The sequence below is a fragment of the Rhipicephalus microplus genome, chromosome 1 (assembly GCF_043290135.1).
Source record: "Rhipicephalus microplus isolate Deutch F79 chromosome 1, USDA_Rmic, whole genome shotgun sequence".
NCBI classification, from domain to species: domain Eukaryota; kingdom Metazoa; phylum Arthropoda; class Arachnida; order Ixodida; family Ixodidae; genus Rhipicephalus; species Rhipicephalus microplus.
Window position 1 is genome coordinate 200674272 of NC_134700.1, and position 18229 is coordinate 200692500.

At 46.3% G+C, this 18229-nt stretch overlaps 1 protein-coding gene across 1 annotated transcript in view; it reads right to left on the reverse strand.

Moving 5' to 3' along the window:
• Nucleotides 1-515: 515 nt before the first annotated feature.
• Nucleotides 516-18229, reverse strand: part of LOC119159735 (ceramide synthase 6) — a 36614-nt gene continuing 18900 nt past the window's right edge. The window contains exons 4-9 of the mRNA XM_037412579.2: nucleotides 16523-16573; nucleotides 14447-14539; nucleotides 9405-9533; nucleotides 8861-8967; nucleotides 7643-7799; nucleotides 516-1062 (exon numbers count right to left, since the gene is read on the reverse strand). Coding sequence (XP_037268476.1) covers nucleotides 952-1062; nucleotides 7643-7799; nucleotides 8861-8967; nucleotides 9405-9533; nucleotides 14447-14539; nucleotides 16523-16573 — 648 coding nt within the window. The 3' untranslated portion in view covers nucleotides 516-951. The remainder of the gene's footprint in view (nucleotides 1063-7642; nucleotides 7800-8860; nucleotides 8968-9404; nucleotides 9534-14446; nucleotides 14540-16522; nucleotides 16574-18229) is intronic.

Consider the following 18229-nt stretch of genomic DNA (forward strand, 5'->3'; position numbering starts at 1 on the left):
TGCAGCCCAACACAATGAGGAACCCAGAAGACAAGACATCAGAAAACCACGCTGCAAGAGTAAAAGGCTGGCCTGGCACCTAGGTGCATAAGACGCACTCCATATAATGATTACACATGTCTGCTTAAATACATGCGGCACATTTCACTACTCAGAAAATAAGCATACAGTTTCATTTTCGAGCTTAAAGTGAAAAGGAAAAAATATATATATTAATGAAAATCATAGATCTGAATATTTTCATGACTTGGCTCAAAAAACAGCTGCAGGTGCATGCAGGAATATTTGCATCATTATGAAGGCAACCATTGGATGTACTAAAGGTGTCTTCAACACATCGCACTAGTGCCCACCAGGGTGTCAAGGCACTTTGATAATAGGACAAAGTGGTACACCTACGTGCCCCAGCGCACACCAGTGCAAAATGTCGAAGGTGCAATAAGGTATGGTGAACTCCAAGCTTTGAGCAAAGTCCGCCAGAGGCTCATTGAACATATGCCTCGATCATGGCTATCTAAACGACATCAATAACATCTTTATTTTTTACATACGCCAGCAATGGTGTGACCTTAAGCTTTTGCAGCGTGGTTGCAAGCCAGGAAAAGGAAATAGCAGAACCCCCATAACTCCCTTGCACGTACAAGAGAGACACTACACGGTTCTTATTCACACCCTATAACCCTGAGTCTGAAATCTTTTCGAGTATAATCTAAGCCTACCCCTCGCCACACAACTTACAGTAACTGGCATCTGAAGGTATTTAACTGGCATCAGAAGATATTAAGAAAACAAAAAAAAAAACAAGGGAGAATGAAATAGAAAATCAAAAACGCCAGCGAAAAGGGTGAAAAAGAGGGGCTGACAGGGGACGTAGAGCCGCAAGTGTCTATGCATGTCGGCAGTTGTCACGGGGGATCGTGCATGGCCCTTTTCTTTATGGTTGGCTCGGCTCTAGTCGGCTTTGCGGCTCTTATGCCGCTTGAAGTCGCCGGAATCGTGGTTCTGAGAGGTCTTCTCGTCCTCCTGGCTGCTTGACTCATCATCGCTGCGCAAGTCCTTGACCTGCGTACACGAAGTGAGTCTTTCTCAACAAGTTATTCTCCTTCAAGCACAACATGTTCGCCCATGCTCAACACAGTAACATCACAGGCAGCTGTGAAATTTCAACCGCGCCTGCTGCCAAGTAATCAGACTAAAGATTATCAGAGAGCCAGGAAGTAGCTAAATCATCACAAATTCCCCCAAAAGTAGCAATCATGCCAAAAATCATTAATTATGAATGAAACACTGAAGAACAGAGACAGCTTAGCTTAAAAAGCAGGCAAATGGAGATGGACAGCTGAACCTTATAATATCCAGACAACATAGAGAATGTGCTTTTTTTTGTTTCATTCTAGCAGTACTATGTGTTAAGCATTTTTGTGCATCTTATCAGCATTAATGACTACCATTGCAAGTCCCTCATAATGCCTATTGCCTTCGCTGCCTCGCTTCAACGAAACAACTATCTCATTTCTGCTTTAAGGTGCATGCCAGCGGAGACTGGTTCTAACTAGAGGTGTGAGAATATTTTTCTAGCGGTGTTTGCTATAGAATCAATTAGCACTGAATATTTACCATTTGAACTGTTCAAACTTCCAGAAAATGAACATAACAGCTTATAATAGCAGAAAATAAATATAACCGTGGTAAATGGACGTGTAACATATGATGCTCAGCGTCTTGTTTCGGGGAGACAACGTGCGAAACTGCTAGACGCTTCCACCTGTGCTCCAAGTGGTTGCTGTGCAATTAGCTTGGTCGGGGAGATCTCTGGCAATGCACAAAATGCCTACCTGTTGTTCCAAGGAACCAGTGGGCCATGGGATTCGTAGCTTACGAAAAAGTGCATTTCAGTTTCTTTGCTTTCGCCTGTCCCCTAATGCGATGTTCTTGGCCGCCCTGTTCATGTGCATCTTGTACACCGCCGCCGTGAGTCGAGTTATCCCTAGTCACAACTCTGAGCAGCAAGCTAGGTCATGTATTGCATGGTCGTGGTGCCCGATTTTTCAAATTACGTCCTGCTCAATCCTAATGCAAAGAGTCATCTCTCGGCGGTCTCAGTCACGAGGTTTGAAGTTCTGGTTAGCAGAACCCCTATTCGCTGGCCCCACAGCCCGCCTGGAATGTTCGCAGCACACTATTGTAATCTGCTTATAGAGGTTTTACTTGCAGCAGCCAAACTAAAGTGTACTTTTATTATAAGTCATTATCGACCAATGAACACAAAACGAGTGCGAATGCATTACTACGTAGCATTATTTTTTATAGCTGTGACTTCAAGATGTGCAAGCAGTAGACAGCGCTCTCTCGGATCAAGAGTTAAACCTAAGGTGAGGTGCTTTGGAGCAACATCGCGGGCGCCACCAATCGGTGGCCTAGAAACGAACCTCAAACATATGTTTTATGAGCGCATTTAAGATTGCAGGTGTCAGATTGCAGAGATAGTTTTTTTTAGTACAGTAAAACCTAATTATTTCGAATTCGGTTATTTCAAAATCTCGTTTAACTGGACGGATTTCTTCCTTCCTGTATTTTACAATATAGGTTTGAGTGGATGATTTGAAGCGGCGGTCAGCATAAGCTTATTTAATTTGAAAACTTTGGTGCTATGTGCGGATTCCCGATCCAGATTTTGCTGCGAATTTGCGGTAACGGCAGACTTTAGGAGCCATAAGGCAGTGCATCATAGTGATACCAATGAGTGACAGATGAAGCACTCCAACCACGATTCCTTAAGAAAAAAAAAGAAGAGAGAGAGTGAGGGGGGGTTGTGATAGACATAAATGTGCGCCTGCGGAAGAGAAGACGTGGCTCACTGCAACACAGTGGTGACACGTGGGCAGCACGTCGCATGCTTTTTGCACAGTCAGCATAGCATGATTTATACCTTTTTTCTGAAAATATAACATAGTTAATAAAGGCCAGTTTGATGCAGTTCGCGATGCACGCGAAGTTCTGACTGGCAATTGCTCCAGCAATTTGCGCACTAGCACTGCTGGCCGAGTTCCTGTCAGCAACGCCTACTTCGAAAACGCTGTTCGAAGACTTCAATGCTCTTGTTTTCCAGACAAATCATATCGCAAACGCCGTCACACTGGCAGTTTTTAAATTCTTTGTTTTACCGAAAAAAGTCGCAGCATTGCCGCTAAGGCAAAGCAATGAACGTGACAGCAACAAATTGGAAGGTCACACGCAGAATGGCAAGCAGATCGAAGTGTGCCCTGTGTTTCTCAAGCACAAACGACGCACGAAATGTACTCACAGGTATGAATGAACGCGAATGAATGTCTCAGTTCTTACTTCGCTGTGTTTGAAAAGTGCGCCCTTTTCGCAAACGAAGACAGTGCTATGAGCGTGGTGACCGTTGTGCGCCCGGTAACTACAACAGAATCCTTCCAGTGAAAGCCCCAAGAGTACAATTGTTTCCACCGAGAGATAAGCGAGTGCTCACAAGAGCGTCTCCTCTCCACGAGTCTAACCCCCGAATGCAGAGATGTTACTTGACTCGTACTTGACTCGTTCTTGACTCAAGAAAGTCTTGCCGGTCACCATAAATCGTTCTCGAACTTGCGGATGACTTGAAGGCGACTTAGCTCGGTCGAAGTCAGGACAAGTTTCAAGTCAGCTGCGGGGCTAGCTTGAAAGCGACTTCACGCGTTATTCCAACATGGCCACCTCTCGAATGGACGTCGCGTGAAAGGTGGCCGCTTTTGAGATTGCTTGCCTCGCCATAAGCGTAGCATTTTTTGAGGCGCACTGCCTGCCGAAGATTCTTGGAACCGCTTTACCTGACCAAGGAAATCCGATGGAGTTGTACGACGAGCAACAATTCCACGCTAGGTACGGATTCATGAAGAACGCCGTGGGGCAGCTGCTCGTTATGTTGCCGCTCCGTGAAAGTGGGGACAACCGAAGACAGCCCGTGCATCCAGTGTTACAGCTACTGATGGCTCTCAGGTTTTACAGCGCTGGCACATTCCAACCAGTCACCGGAAATTTCGTCCACATTCCGTAGTCGACAGTGTGCCGTGCAGTCGGAAAAGTTACGCTACTCATCGCAAAGCACCTGTACGCGATGCTGGTGCGCTTTCCGTAGCCGGCGGACTGTTATGAAGTGGCTGAGTTCCCTTGCGTTACAGGTTGTGTCGACTACCCACATGTGCTAATAACAGCCCCAGTGTCGACAACGCCGAAGTGTTCCGTAACCGCAAAGGCTATTTCTGTTTTTCTATAACACGACGACATTTCCTGTCTCTTTCGGTAAAAAAAAAATGACTCGGTGCTGTGTCCGTGTGCCTCGTCTATCCTTTCGTCCCGTCTAGGGCGCTGTTTCTCGCTCAGAAAGGCATCGCTTGTAGCACAACGCTACGTAAAATTACACACACATAAGAAAGAGGTGCCCCTATCACGGGTTTTTTTTTATCCGTGTCACCATCATGCAGCGATACATTGCTGCACCCCACGAGACAGAATTCTGCTGAGGGCAATGTCCTGACCCCCGCTTTTTCTCTTGTTTACCAAGCTCAACAAAAAAGATACAAATCACATTTGTTCCCAGAACTTGTATTTTTTTTTCATATTAACTGCGACCTAGCCTATTACAGGCATGCACACAGGCGAACAGAAAGGCAAATACCGTGAAAATCGCGTCACCTCGTGAGCCAGGTCAGCACAAATACATGCCATGGCGTTCGATTGAGGGAAAAAAAACGACAAAAGAACCCAACGCGATGCTTGTTTCGCCTCCAAACAAGCAACCATGGAGAAACGCACCGCATTTGGGTGGCCACTAAAACCAGCGGACAACGAACGCTTTACAGAAGCAACACTGCGCATCGCTGTGGTGGCAGCCTGCACCACGTGCCGCTCGTTAGCCGTAAAATGGCAAGAATATGCTTGTGGCCCTTCGTTTTTATAGTTATTTTAAAACGTATGGTCTTTTTTTTGGTGTAATGCATGCCTTACGCGAACAACTTCATTAATACCCTCGTTAGCAGGCAAGCAGCGTGTTTCTGCTTTCAAGCTCGTTCTTGACTTGACCAAGCAAGACAGCCTGAGCATCTATGAAACGCGAAGGCTGACTTGGGCGTTTTGAAGTCCGCTGCTTGCTTCGTGCCGACTTGCTCAAGTTAAGTTGAAGTCGCGAGCCAAGTAACATCTCTGCATTCGGGGGTAAGTATGCGTGGGAGATTGGGAGATGAGAGCGCGTGCCGCCACGTCGTGACAATCTGGTAACGCATGCTCAGTGAGCCATCTCGCTGGTAATGCTGAAAAGACGATAGTAGTTTTACCCAAAATGCCCATCACCAGCGATAAGTAGTAGATATAAGAACGTTTGAACCACGGAGGAGGTGCTCCTCTGTGGCTCAGTAGTTAACGCCTCACACTCACGCGATTCAGAGGTCCCAAGTTCGATTCCGTGCGTCGGAAGGAATCTTTTTCTGAATTATTTTTCTTTCTTGTATTTAACCAACCTGGCAACAGAGAAATTCGTTAAACCCCCGAGCGGGGGGGAGGTACCGACTTTTTTTTTTGTAGCTGTGATGGATTTGGCTTTACTTGAGTGAAATCATGTTTTGCCGCGATAAGTCAAAATCGATGCGCTGAATTATTTCCTTCCATTTTGCAGCACAAAAAGAACAAAAACAACAACAAAGAAACATTGCGAAAAACAAGAGGAGGGTAGAGGGTCCCAACCGCAAACAGCGGCGTTGTGGTCTCATAATGGCTTGGATTGGCCGAACACACGAGGGTAGGATTTCCCATTAAATTGAGAGTTTTAAAAGGGGAGAGCAAATGCTCCCGCAATTTCGCGTCATCAAAACAACTAGCAAAAATGTCAATTCCGTCAACAACTCGCGGATGTCTTCACACGTGAACAGACGGGATGGCGCAGCTGGCTGCCGTGAAGCGCAAGTCAAAGCTTTAGTTCTGCTCGCTACTACATTCCTTGGACAGAAACGCCAAAACACTTCTAAACTTTTTTATGCCTTTGCTGTGTTTAATCTACCACTGCGTCAGCCACGTGGCCTTGGAGCTCGTAGATTGCTATCGCATCGCCGCGATCGCAGTTTTGTGCGTGGCGGTTGAGGCAAACTGTAGTTTTGTTTTCCTTCCACGTGCCTTTAAAACTGAGTCGTTTTATGCTATCTATTATCGCAACTGCCTCAGTTTTGTCCAACAGAATTTGCGGAAAGCAGCGTTGCTTTGACAGGTCGAGCGTTGGCCGTGCGCACACTTTCGGAGCTCTGTCAGTAACGTCGCCACCATACATGGCGTCGAACGACCACGGTATTGTCCACAGCGGTTTTGGCACGCACTGCAGAAGACAGTGCGTGCGTAGCCGCCCACATACTTCCGAAGCTTCGAGCATGCTACTCTCGATCGGCCTTTCAAATTTCGGTTCAATGAACACATGAATTTGGCTGGGAATTTAACGAATTCGTACCTGCGCGCTTTCGCATCACTGATACTCTACTGTATGGTTAAATGAACGCCTCTCAATTTCGTTTCTAATGAAATGTGGTGGGCTCGCAAAAAGCTTGGAATGGACTGACCAGCATTTTTGTCAATGCGGCCAGATCTCACACACAAATTTCGATTTCCGGGAGATTTTCATGGCAATTGTACAAACGGGAGAAACGGTCGAAATTCGGGAGTCTCCCAGACAATGCGAGAGACTTGGCAGGTATGTGATGATGATAACACCAATACATATGGTGTCGGAATATAGCACAACGCTATTTTTGTAGCCTCTGCGACTAGCTACGGCAATGCGCCATAGCCAATCGCGGAGGCCACGCTTTATCATTTCTTTATAAAAAATGAAATATCAGGCAAGATTCGTAAAGTTGTAAGTGCGGTCGAAATCGTACATTTTACGAGAAAATTGGAAGAGTTGGCAGGTATGCAACATACATATAGATGTGTATGCATATACGATGAGTGACGTCGACGCTAACGCCGGTGGCAAAATTTAGCCGAGAGTGTCGATACAATTGCTATTGCAATAGAAGAATGAGCAAATGGTCACATCATGACACGCTGATGCTGCAAGAACCAAGTGACATGCTGCCTGGGTGTCACTACTGTTGTGCAGTGAAGCGTGTCTTTTGCCCGCAGGCACACATTTTAGCTGACCATAAGACGCCCCCCCCTCCCCCCCCACTGGCAGCAGCGGTGCCTGCCGTTCACCCGTAATTGCGGCAAAATATGGTGCTGGTGTTGTAGGAAAACATAACCCTTGGAGCTGGGAACTAGCCGGCACAGCAAACGACCACATCTGATTACTTTCAATATTTCATAGTTCCTTGCTTCCCTTTTTTGTGTTTTATTCATTCGAAAAAAAACAAACACTGAATTAGAAACAAAATTTTAACAGTTTAAGTGACTTTGAAATAACTCTATATAATTTAGAACAGGCTTTGAATCTCAAATTTCTTTTTGTAATTTCGCTTCAAAGTAAAAATATTCAAGAAAGATCAGAAAATTTTGCTACGTGCACAGCTCTTCTTCTAACCTGCCAAGATATGAATTTTGCTTCAATGGTTAGATTGTTTGCTTTTAGGAGTGAATGGTTTATGTGGGCGGGCCTACTCACCCCATTGCTTGTAATGGCCTGCAGCGCCATTCGAGCAATCATCCAAGTCCAGACTATGTGCAGGAATTGCAGGGCGACCAGCAGTGAGTTGAAGATGTAGTAGGCAGCAAACATCTCGATCACCTTCACTGCCTCAAACATAGTGTAGTAGATGACCCTGCAAAGGCCAAAGACAGCGTGCATCACTCTCTCCAGCACTTACTGGCAAATGGCAATATGCTTCGACCCACCAATACCATTCCCAACAGTACATCAAGCTCTTCCACATTACTAAACTCACTGTACCTGGCCATGACAGTAAATCAAAGATGTCGCTTGGAAAACCAGCTCATTATCCATTACACCCCCAACCTCTTTTCACAGGCTCCGCTAAAGAGAGGACGCTGGATCTTTCCCTCCAATGAATAGTACTGTCTTTCTCTGCTTAATCCCAAAGTCGGCAGAATGGACTTACACCTTAACATAATCATGAAGTGCCAATCATAAACATAGAATATAAAACACACATACGTGACGAAGTAGAACAACATTTGCAAAGAATCATTCGCAAAGAGGTCGTGCCAAAGCGTTGCAGAAGGAACATCAGAAACGGTGCTCGAGAACATTTTGCAGGACCAGTTGGCGCATGTTATTGAAGATATAAAGCGCCAAAGAGATCAACACAAGACGTTACATGGACAAGCGCCTCTCCACGTCACTTCTTGATACAGAAGGAATAAAGCTCCATTGAGACAAACACTAGAAGGGTTCTCTCCCGTTTCAGTACTGAACGTGATACCACGCTTATCTTGTGCACCAACTTTTCCAAACTTGCTTCACCACAAAACAACACATAAAATTCAGCAAAAGTTTAGAAGATGCAAGATTGCCAACAGTGGGACCAAATAATGAGCGACATGTCATTTGTTGCAGTTATCAGAAGCAGTGTTGGAAACTAGAAGCAGCAGTACAAAAATAAATATTTCGATGCCATCTGAACGAAAGTTGCGGAAGGTTGGCATTCGCGTACGAATTCATGTTAAGCAGGAATTTTGCTGAGTAATAGAGTTGTAGATTAAAAAATTTTAGCTTTCAGAGGTCCATTTTTCTCCCAATGTTTGGCTTTCTAAGGCCTGTGCTCCCCACCTCAATGTGGAATGATGAAGTCACACTGAGAAATGTGACTGTGGTTCTATTGGGCAGTACATAAGAGCAACAGTGTCCTCCATGTCAGCTCACCTGTACGGGTAGAGCCCCAGCCTGGACACCAACCAACAGAGGGTGAACACAGCGAAGGCAGCATCTGCAAGGCGCTGACGTTTTACGTACTTGGCCATTTTAGCTGCCTGCATGGAAGGAAACATAAGATCATTTTCAGGCATTTTCTCATGCTTATTTATGTCTTTTGCCCATTACAAATGGCATTCTCTTAGGATGAAGTATTTGCTACTGCAATAACTATGATTGCACCGTGACCAACCTATCTTTTCAGACAAAATACGTGTCGGAAATCACTGAATAGTTTTGCAACTCCCAGATGGCTCATTACAAATGCAAGCATCATGGGAGATTCGACGACACATGCATGCTTTGGTTAAGTGATTTGTAGTGTCAAATTTTGTGGAAAAGAATGCTGTAGTGTGTGGTCTCATGTACACTCTAGGCAGCGTAAAAGTATCAGACGGTGCATGTGCAGCTGTCACATGAAACTAATTGTTATACAATGAAATCCCTTTAAGAGGCATGCTCCAGGCAGCAAGTCTTGTTTTATGAATGAACTCACCTCCAGTGGCACGTCAGCAAAGTCGTGCACAATGAGCACCAGACTGCCTATGCGGTGCAGGTTGCAGGCCCATGACAGTGACAACAGTACTATGGTGAGGATGTGGTGGACAAACATCTGCCAGAAGTCCTGCGTAGGAGAAGAGATGCCCCGCCCTCTTGATCCGTGCATTGCATGAATTATCCACATAGGTATACTGATGAGATCGCATTGGGAACACATGACGTGGTATGAAGATTTATGTCAGAACATTTCCTTCATGACATCTCAGACTTGCATAAGCAAAAGGGAAAAAAAAGAGACACCAAAAGGCCAAGCACATTTTCCATTCCTAGACCACATACACATGAACGCCAGCTGACAAATTGGGCAACGTTGTGGCCTCCTCCTATACACTGACACGCTGGCACACTTTTTCATGTCTCCCTGTGCCAACACATTTGTGTGGCTAAACAGCAGAAAAATAAAAGGGCTAAGTCACAGTGAAAGAAATGTGGTCACAAGTCAGTATGCCTATTTCACAGGTTTACAATGTATGCTGGTCTCGCAGCTCGCATTTGACGGGTCAAATCGTCCGCTATCCAGCCAGTTAACGGTCGAACACTTGTGAACATTTAAACAAAAGTAACCTTAATTAATGGGAATTGGGGTCACATTTTAACAAACATTCACAAGCACTCAGTAAGTCCCCGTAAAAAAGCGGTGCTGTTGCTCGGGCTGGTAGGGTGAGTCTGCCCGCCGCCTGGCATTTCTTCTTCCGTCGACGACCGGTGCTTTCACTCTCTCCGTGAGCCGACAGAGAAGATGACAAATGACGCTCTGAAGGTCGTTTGCGGCGCCCATTTAAAGTGGCCATAACAAAAGAAAAAGGATTTTCAAGACGTAGAAGTAGCCCCTACTAGGGGCTTAAGCGTCCCCCCGACTTCCTTTGGCGGCACTTGAAAGGCAAACACGGCTCCTGGCCGCTCTCTTCGAGAGGGGACGGCACACAATGCATCTATTTGTATCAAGTGACTATGTGCTACATAACCACAGAGCCCTTACGCATCTATTCCTTCTACATTTCTCTTAGTCAGAAACGTGTTTTACTCATGACATGTCGCCTTAGAAGACGACATTAACGAAGTGCGCGCGGGGCACTGGCGCTGTGGCACGAGCGCGAGCCTGGCGTCGAACGCTGGCCAGGAGTGACCCCAACGCCTGGGCTACGCCTTTGAACTTGTTCACGTTTCCTGTCCTTTAATAAATCGTCTACAGTCACAAGCGGCTGTACAGACGTAACAGTTGGCGACGAGGAAGACTGGATCGACTCATCGGCACTCCACCGACGTCAAGGAAATAACATGGCGACGCCCGACTTCGGTCGGCTACCCGAATTCAGCGGCAGCCCCAGCTCCTGGAGATCCTGGTATGGGAGGCTACAGTTCTTCTTCGAGGCTAACGAGATTACGGACGCATCGAAGAAACGTGCTCATCTGCTAACGCTGTGCGGGGAACAGACTTATGACATCGTCTGCGCCCTCGTTCAACCCAAGCAGCCCAACCAAGTGAGCTACGAGGACATAGTCAAGATGCTCAAGGCTCATTTCGATCCACAACCGTCTGAGGTCTTCTGCAGGGCACGATTCCAGCGACGTGACCAAAAGCACGACGAAACGGTCAGTGATTACGTCACGGCGCTCAAGAAGCTAGCAGCAGATTGCAATTTCGGGACAAGCGCAGACACTGCAGCGAATCCGACAATGCTGCCTATGGACGTCATGCTGCGTGATCGTTTCGTTTGCGGTCTTCGGAACGAGCAGGTCCAGCAACGGCTCTTCGCAGAAAAGGACTTGACGTTCAAGAAAGCTTTCGACCTTGCACTGCGAGCTGAAAACGCCATCGAAGACCAGAAACGCGTGAAAACCGAATTTAAAGAGTTTCACGAATCCTGCATAAGCACATGCAAGATAGACAACCAAGGTCACTCTAGTGCCTCTGCCCAAAAGAAGAAACAACGCTGTTGGCGTTGTAACGCGCTACATAATCCGGACACTTGCAAGTTCCAGACAGTCTCCTGCAACTACTGCAAGAAACGCGGACACATTGAAAAAGCCTGTCTGAAAAAGCGGAAAGAAGCAAAAACGAGCAACAGCATCGAATATCCCCAACAAGGAACTTCGACAGCTGCCTCAGCACCAGTGTCGACTCAGCAGGACTCATCAGACGTGGCCCTTTACGAGCTCAACACCGTAACCAACGCGTTCAGCACACAGAAGGTCATGACTCGGCTACGCGTACATGGCAAGTTCTTGGATTTTGAAGTCGACTCGGGTGCAGCCTGCACACTCATCAGTGAGGTCACGTTCAAAGCTACGTGGACAGATGATCGACCACGGCTTCAGACCGACAACATGCTCCTACGCACATGGTCAGGACAGTCTCTTCGAGTTCTCGGATGTGCAACGGTGATTGTTACGCACGGAAACAAAACCATGACACTACCACTTGTTGTCATCAAGGGAGCAGGTTGTAACCTCCTTGGACGAAACTGGTTTCCTCACCTGGGTATACAGATCACGGGCATCAATGATGTATCCGGCGATGAACTTGTTTCGAAGCTTCTCGACAAGTACCAATCTGTATTCGACGAGGACATATCAGGACACATCGGTCCAGCGGTACAACTAGACCTCGTGGAAGGAGCGAAACCAAAGTTCCTAAAAGCACGGCCGGTTCCTTTCGCGCTCCGGTCAGCTGTAGAAGCAGAATTGGATCGACTGCAAAGTCAAGGCATAATCGAGCCAGCACAGCATTCGGATTGGGCAACGCCTCTCGTACTGGTTCGAAAGAAGAATGGCTCGTTGCGAATATGCGGCGACTACCGTTGCACAGTGAACCAGGTATCAAAGAAGGCAGACTACCCACTTCCCTCAACTGATGAAGTGCTCAGCCACTTGAGGGGAGGCAAGGTCTTCAGCACCCTGGATTTAGCACAAGCGTACCAGCAACTTCACGTGACGCCAGAGACAGCAGAGATATTGACCCTGAACACGCTGAAGGGACTATACAGGGTCAAGAGATTGCCTTTCGGAATTTCTGCAGCCCCAGCCATTTTTCAACGTTTTATGGAGACAATGCTGTCAGGCATCACAGGCGTGTGCGCATACCTAGATGACGTGATCATCAGTGGGAAAGACGCCACGGAACACGCCGAGAGACTGGAAGAAGTGCTGAAGAGGCTACGAAACTACAATCTGCGCCTCGGAAAAAACAAGTGCTGCTTTGCGGTGCGACAAGTTTTCTTTCTGGGACACCGAATCGACGAGACAGGCGTCCACACAAACGAAGAGAAAGTTCGAGCCATAACGGACGCTCCAGCACCAAACTGCAAACAAGCGCTTCAATCATTTCTCGGAATGCTGGCTTTCTACGACAGATTCTTGAAGAACAGGGCAACAGTTGCCAGCTGACTATACCAGCTTCTTCAGAAGGACGCCACGTGGAGATGGGAGACAAAGCATCAAGAAGCCTTTGACAAGCTTAAGGCATTGCTGCTCAGTCAGACCGTACTGGCACACTACGACGAACAGAAGGAGCTTCTTGTCTCTTGTGATGCTTCACCATATGGCATAGGAGCTGTTCTGTCTCAACGTGATGACCAGAATAGAGAGGCGCCAATCGCTTTTGCATCTCGGACGCTAGGGCCGGCAGAACGCAAATATGCTCAATTGGACAGAGAAGGCCTTGCTGTGGTGTTTGCAGCCCACAAGTTCCACAAGTATATTGCGGGAAGAAAGGTGACTTTCGTCACTGACCACCAACCACTGCTCGGCATACTGGGTCCACAAAAGCCAACGGCTCAAGTCCTTTCTCCACGGATGACCAGATGGTGCATCAAGTTATCGGCGTATGACTACAGCATAATCTACAGGCGTGGCAAGAACCATCAAAACGCGGATGCGTTGAGCCGTTTGCCATTACAAGAACGTCTCGATGAACCCTGGCCTCCAGGTGACGTACTATTGTTCGAAGCGTTATCGAGACCTCCGTTGACTGCTGCCGAGATAGCACGCCTGACACAACAAGACAGCATCATGCAGAGGTTGTACAAGGCAGTGCAGGATGGTACAGTGGAGAAACTCACTGGAGATGAGTTTGCTCCTTACCGACGACGAGCGACCGCACTAGCACTACAGCGCGAGTGCATCACACTTGGATCCCGAGTGATCATACCGAGCTCAGCACGATCCCGTGTTCTGGCACTTCTGCATGCGGGTCACAGAGGCATGGTAGCCATGAAGAAGTGCGCAAGGAGCTACGTATGGTGGCCCGGAATGGACAAGGTGATCGAGGAAACGGTGCGACAGTGCCGTGAATGCCAAGCAACGCAAAAGAGCCCACCCAAAGCTCCTATTCCTACGTGGGACCGTCCCCAGACAGCATGGAACACGGTGCACGTTGACTTCGCGGGGCCACTACTCGGACGCACCTACTTAGTTGTTGTGGACGCATACACAAAGTGGGTGGAAGTCCGGCACGTGACACAAGCAACATCCGCGGCTGTAATCGACGTGCTCCGAAGCCTCTTTGCAACGTTCGGCATTCCCCGAAAGGTCATCTCCGACAACGGAAAAGCATTCATCTCCAACGAGATCAAGCAGTTCTATGCGTCGAACGGCATACAGGCTGCAACCTCACCAGCATATCATCCGGCAACAAACGGCCAGGCAGAACGCTATGTGGCGGAGCTGAAAAGAGCGCTGTTGAAAGATGCAGACAAGTCCATACAGTGCCGACTTGCAAGATTTCTGTATCGGCAGCACACGACAATACACACTACCACAGGTATGACACCGGCGAGAGCGATGTTCGGACGAGAATTGCTCTGCCCTCTCGATCTTCTTAAGCGGGAGACGGATAAGAAGGATTACTCAACTGTAATGCAGCTTCAGCACAGCTCTGCAGAAGGCTATATTCACAGAGGTGCACTTCCCAGAGTCAACTAATGCGGCAGTAAGTACTCAGAGTAACAGAGAGAAAGAGAAAAATGTCCCCCTTACCTTGCGTTTGGTGTCAATGAATTGTGACATTGTCAGTGACACATAGAACCCCAGCTCAATCATGTAGTACCACCAAAGGTCATTGGTGACAGCCTGCAGAATGGGAGAGGGAGGGAAAAAAACCACATTCCAGTTCAACACAAGCTACAACAGTAGACACAAAATTAAAAGAGGAATTCGGAGACGCCACGTACAGTAGTACCAAAGCTTCCGCTACTCGCTACACAATTAGCTGGTGCCTTGTCCAGCCATGTGCACAATTAACTCACGGCAAACTTGCCCAAACTAAAAAAGTTGACATGCAGTCGCAACAGGTAACAAGGGGAACTGAAGACAACTTCACAATTTCCGCAAACTGAGTAAAATGTGGGCTGCCTCAAAATTTCATATCTGCTACTACAATAACTATGCATGTGCAGCCGAATTTCATACCAATCCGTTTATATTTCTCGTTGTTCTTGACTTCTGTCACAGCCTCGGACAAAACCACACAGCCGTTTATGGAAACTTAACACAAAATAAAATACTTAAGTGCTATGACTACCACAGCAAACTCTCTAACTGGAACTTGAAGAGACGAGGAAGATATGTTCCATTTAGAGAGAAATGAAAAGGGTGGAAAAGTACAAAACCAATATTATAAGAGGCAGTAGTGCTATTTAGCAGATTTCTCTTAAACAAGGGATGCCATTATTTGTTTGCCCAAGCATTACTAGCCTTCCCAGCATTTTATGAATGTGCCAGTACAGCACTGAAAGCCTGTAATGAAGTACAAAGCCCATCACCGGATGGCAGCATAGAGAAATGCCTGTCACTGTTTGTGAGCGCCTACTTGCGTAATGTAATAATTGTTTCACAAAACCCAAGACTTGCAATGTTCTAGCAGCACACCCAAGTAACATTATAACATGTTATGCTACCACAGGAAAAGGAGAGACTAAGATGAAAATGAACCACATTTTTTTAGTTGGGGCCCTTAAGCGGCTCACACAGGCTCTTGTGACCTTTGTACTTTCCTTGGGGCAGTTGGCAAACAGAAAAGGAGAAAAAAAGCAGGAAGAGTGTGAAAACCACAAAAATATGGAGATCCAATGACTAGGGGCCCCTGGTGCTAAAGCTTTCCAGTGGCCATTGTGATAGCGGAAGCAATCATCTTGCTGTGATGACACATGGCAGGAAATGCTTTGCACACTGGAACAACACGGCAGATTTTGGCACCTATTTGCCTAATAGTTAAAAAGAAAATCTTTGCTGCTTCTTTAGCACTAGCTAATAATATTTCAAGTAAGCAAAACAAAATAATGGACACTTATAACAAAGCAAGAGTGACTACCACCTGAACGTAATTACAGTGGGGCCTTACTGTAATACACTAAAGTAGCACGTCGGGTCCATGGGTATGCGATACTAGAACACTTCATCATAGTGCACCCAATGCATGACAAAAAGCAACATAAATCACACACAGTGCCATGCATATCAAGTAAATGTCACTTTTTTTTTGTCCTGCGCCAGGCACACTGCACCAAAGGTCTCTTATGTTGACATTTAAGTCACTGCAAAGAAAACCTAAAATAAGCTACAGCCTGAGAAAACAATCTCTTCCTTCACGCATAGGTAAATTGTAGATCTATTCAGCATTTTTATGGGCACAGCGTAACAAGAACATGATTTAAATGCACACCCACACGTAGCGTAATGGTAACGTGTGGGTGTGCATCCCTATCATCAAATGTGTTCCCTATCCCTATCATCATCCCTATCATCAAATGACAGGTATCCCTGTCATCAAATGTGTTGTTTTTTATCAGAACTAATTCATTTCATTATAACACGCACGCAGTGCAAACATAAATTACTGCCTTATTGGTGCAAAAGTTCCAACTGCGATGCCGAATCGCACACAGTCGGCAAACAATTCGTGGGTGCTAAAAAATCTTGGGATAAAACTGTAAGAGCTGAAGCTTGTTGCAAAAGCGCAGGTGTCGTCTTATACTTCAGCTATGCTTGCAATACGTTCAGAAACCGAAAGGCTATTATTATAAATACTTTCACGTCATCTAAGACGCTACTCACATGGTGAGGATAGTCATACCAGCAGTGCATCGTGTCCCATAACCATGGTTTCTGTTGAAAATAAAAACAAAATGAAACTTGTCAATGCATTTGGCCACAGCAAAAGCATAATAACAAGTTCAACAAGGGAACTTGCCTAAAAAACTGAATTGCCAAGTTAGATTGTAGTTGAATGAAACGTCAATTTATTTGTAACGAAAGAAGAAGTTAAGTTGAAGTAAGGGTGCCTTGCCAATTCGTATTGAAAGAAAAGGTTAAGTTAAAGTAAGGTTGCCTTTATGTGGGGCTAAACCTTGCAAGCTACCGTTGTGTGGCAAATTTTGTATGTATTTTCTAACAACCCAACTGTCTTTAGCTTCCATTTTGTTTAATGTAAACCCAGATGCGTGAAATATTCATTCTAGGTATAACACAATATGCCGAGGAGTGATTATGCACATTATCAACACCCGCTTTTGGGGAAAAAGAAAACACTGCTTATCCACGGAGTGAACGATGACGAGTGGGCGAAGCACTGGGGGTCATCGGGTAAACGGGAACCACCGCGCATTACCCACTCTACATCACATATAACGAGTGAAAATGTTTGTAATCTTGGCGACGCTGTTATCAAACCACCAACAATCAGACACTTTAAAACTGTGCCCGAAGAATTCACGCTTGAAGCGGGCGTCAGCGCCATTCACGACGAGTAGCATAGGCTTCTTGTGTTTCACCTTAGCTTTTCAAGAACTCCGGGTTCGCTTGCCTTGTCGTTTTGCCCCCCGCTTCATGAGCTCTCAACTGCAGGTTCGCTTTGCAAACACCTTCGCGGTGCTTCGGCTTTGCGAGCCTTCGGTTTGTTCATTGCGAATGACATGTACGTATACATGGTTGGAATGAGAGAGAGGGAGAGGGGTCGCTGCAAGTGCTTCTAGCGGTCGCCATTGAAAGCTGACCACTAGATGGCTACACAGAGTGTACGTCGCAAGCTCAGCCCCAAGGTGCTTTGCCCCTAAAAGGGTCCATTTTATCTACAGCATGTAGCAGAAAACAAAGGAAGTGCTGCCTAGGTGACCACAGCTGATTGTTTCCACAAATAGAGCAACAATCTTGCCCATGTACTCCATCAGAAAGATAATCAACGATCCATCTAATGACGTCTCTAAAGAGTGCACCACCACTAAATTATGTGCACTAGCATAAGAGGTCGAAATGTCAGTTCTGAAGTTGTCCCCAACTACAGATCACTGTGGCGCACGTGCTTGCGCACGCACAAGTAAGTGTGAAGCAGGTTTCAAATACTGCTGTGTCAATGTGTTTAGATTAATAAAAATACTAAAAGTTCATTACAAAAGAAACTTGGTTATAAGTAACAATTGAAAATGATTTGGTCACGAGAGACACTCGGTTACTAAGGGCAACTTTTTTCTTAGATCAACAGAGTAAATACTTCACGGTTTAGGAGAGACAACCTAGACACATTCATACAGCACGGCCGACGTTGATTACCAACCGCCACGTGTCAATTTCATTCCCTTGACTTGACGCCATTCAGTTCCATCGCTGAATGCCATTCCTCACATTGTTACGACTAGAAATTGCATGGAAGTTTTTGTCAGTGTGCTATTATTATAACTGTCACCCTCCTACATTGTCTATGTAACAAGGAGAGAACCATTACGTTAGATTTCCCCTGCAGCGTTCGCAGCACTGGTTTCCGTATGC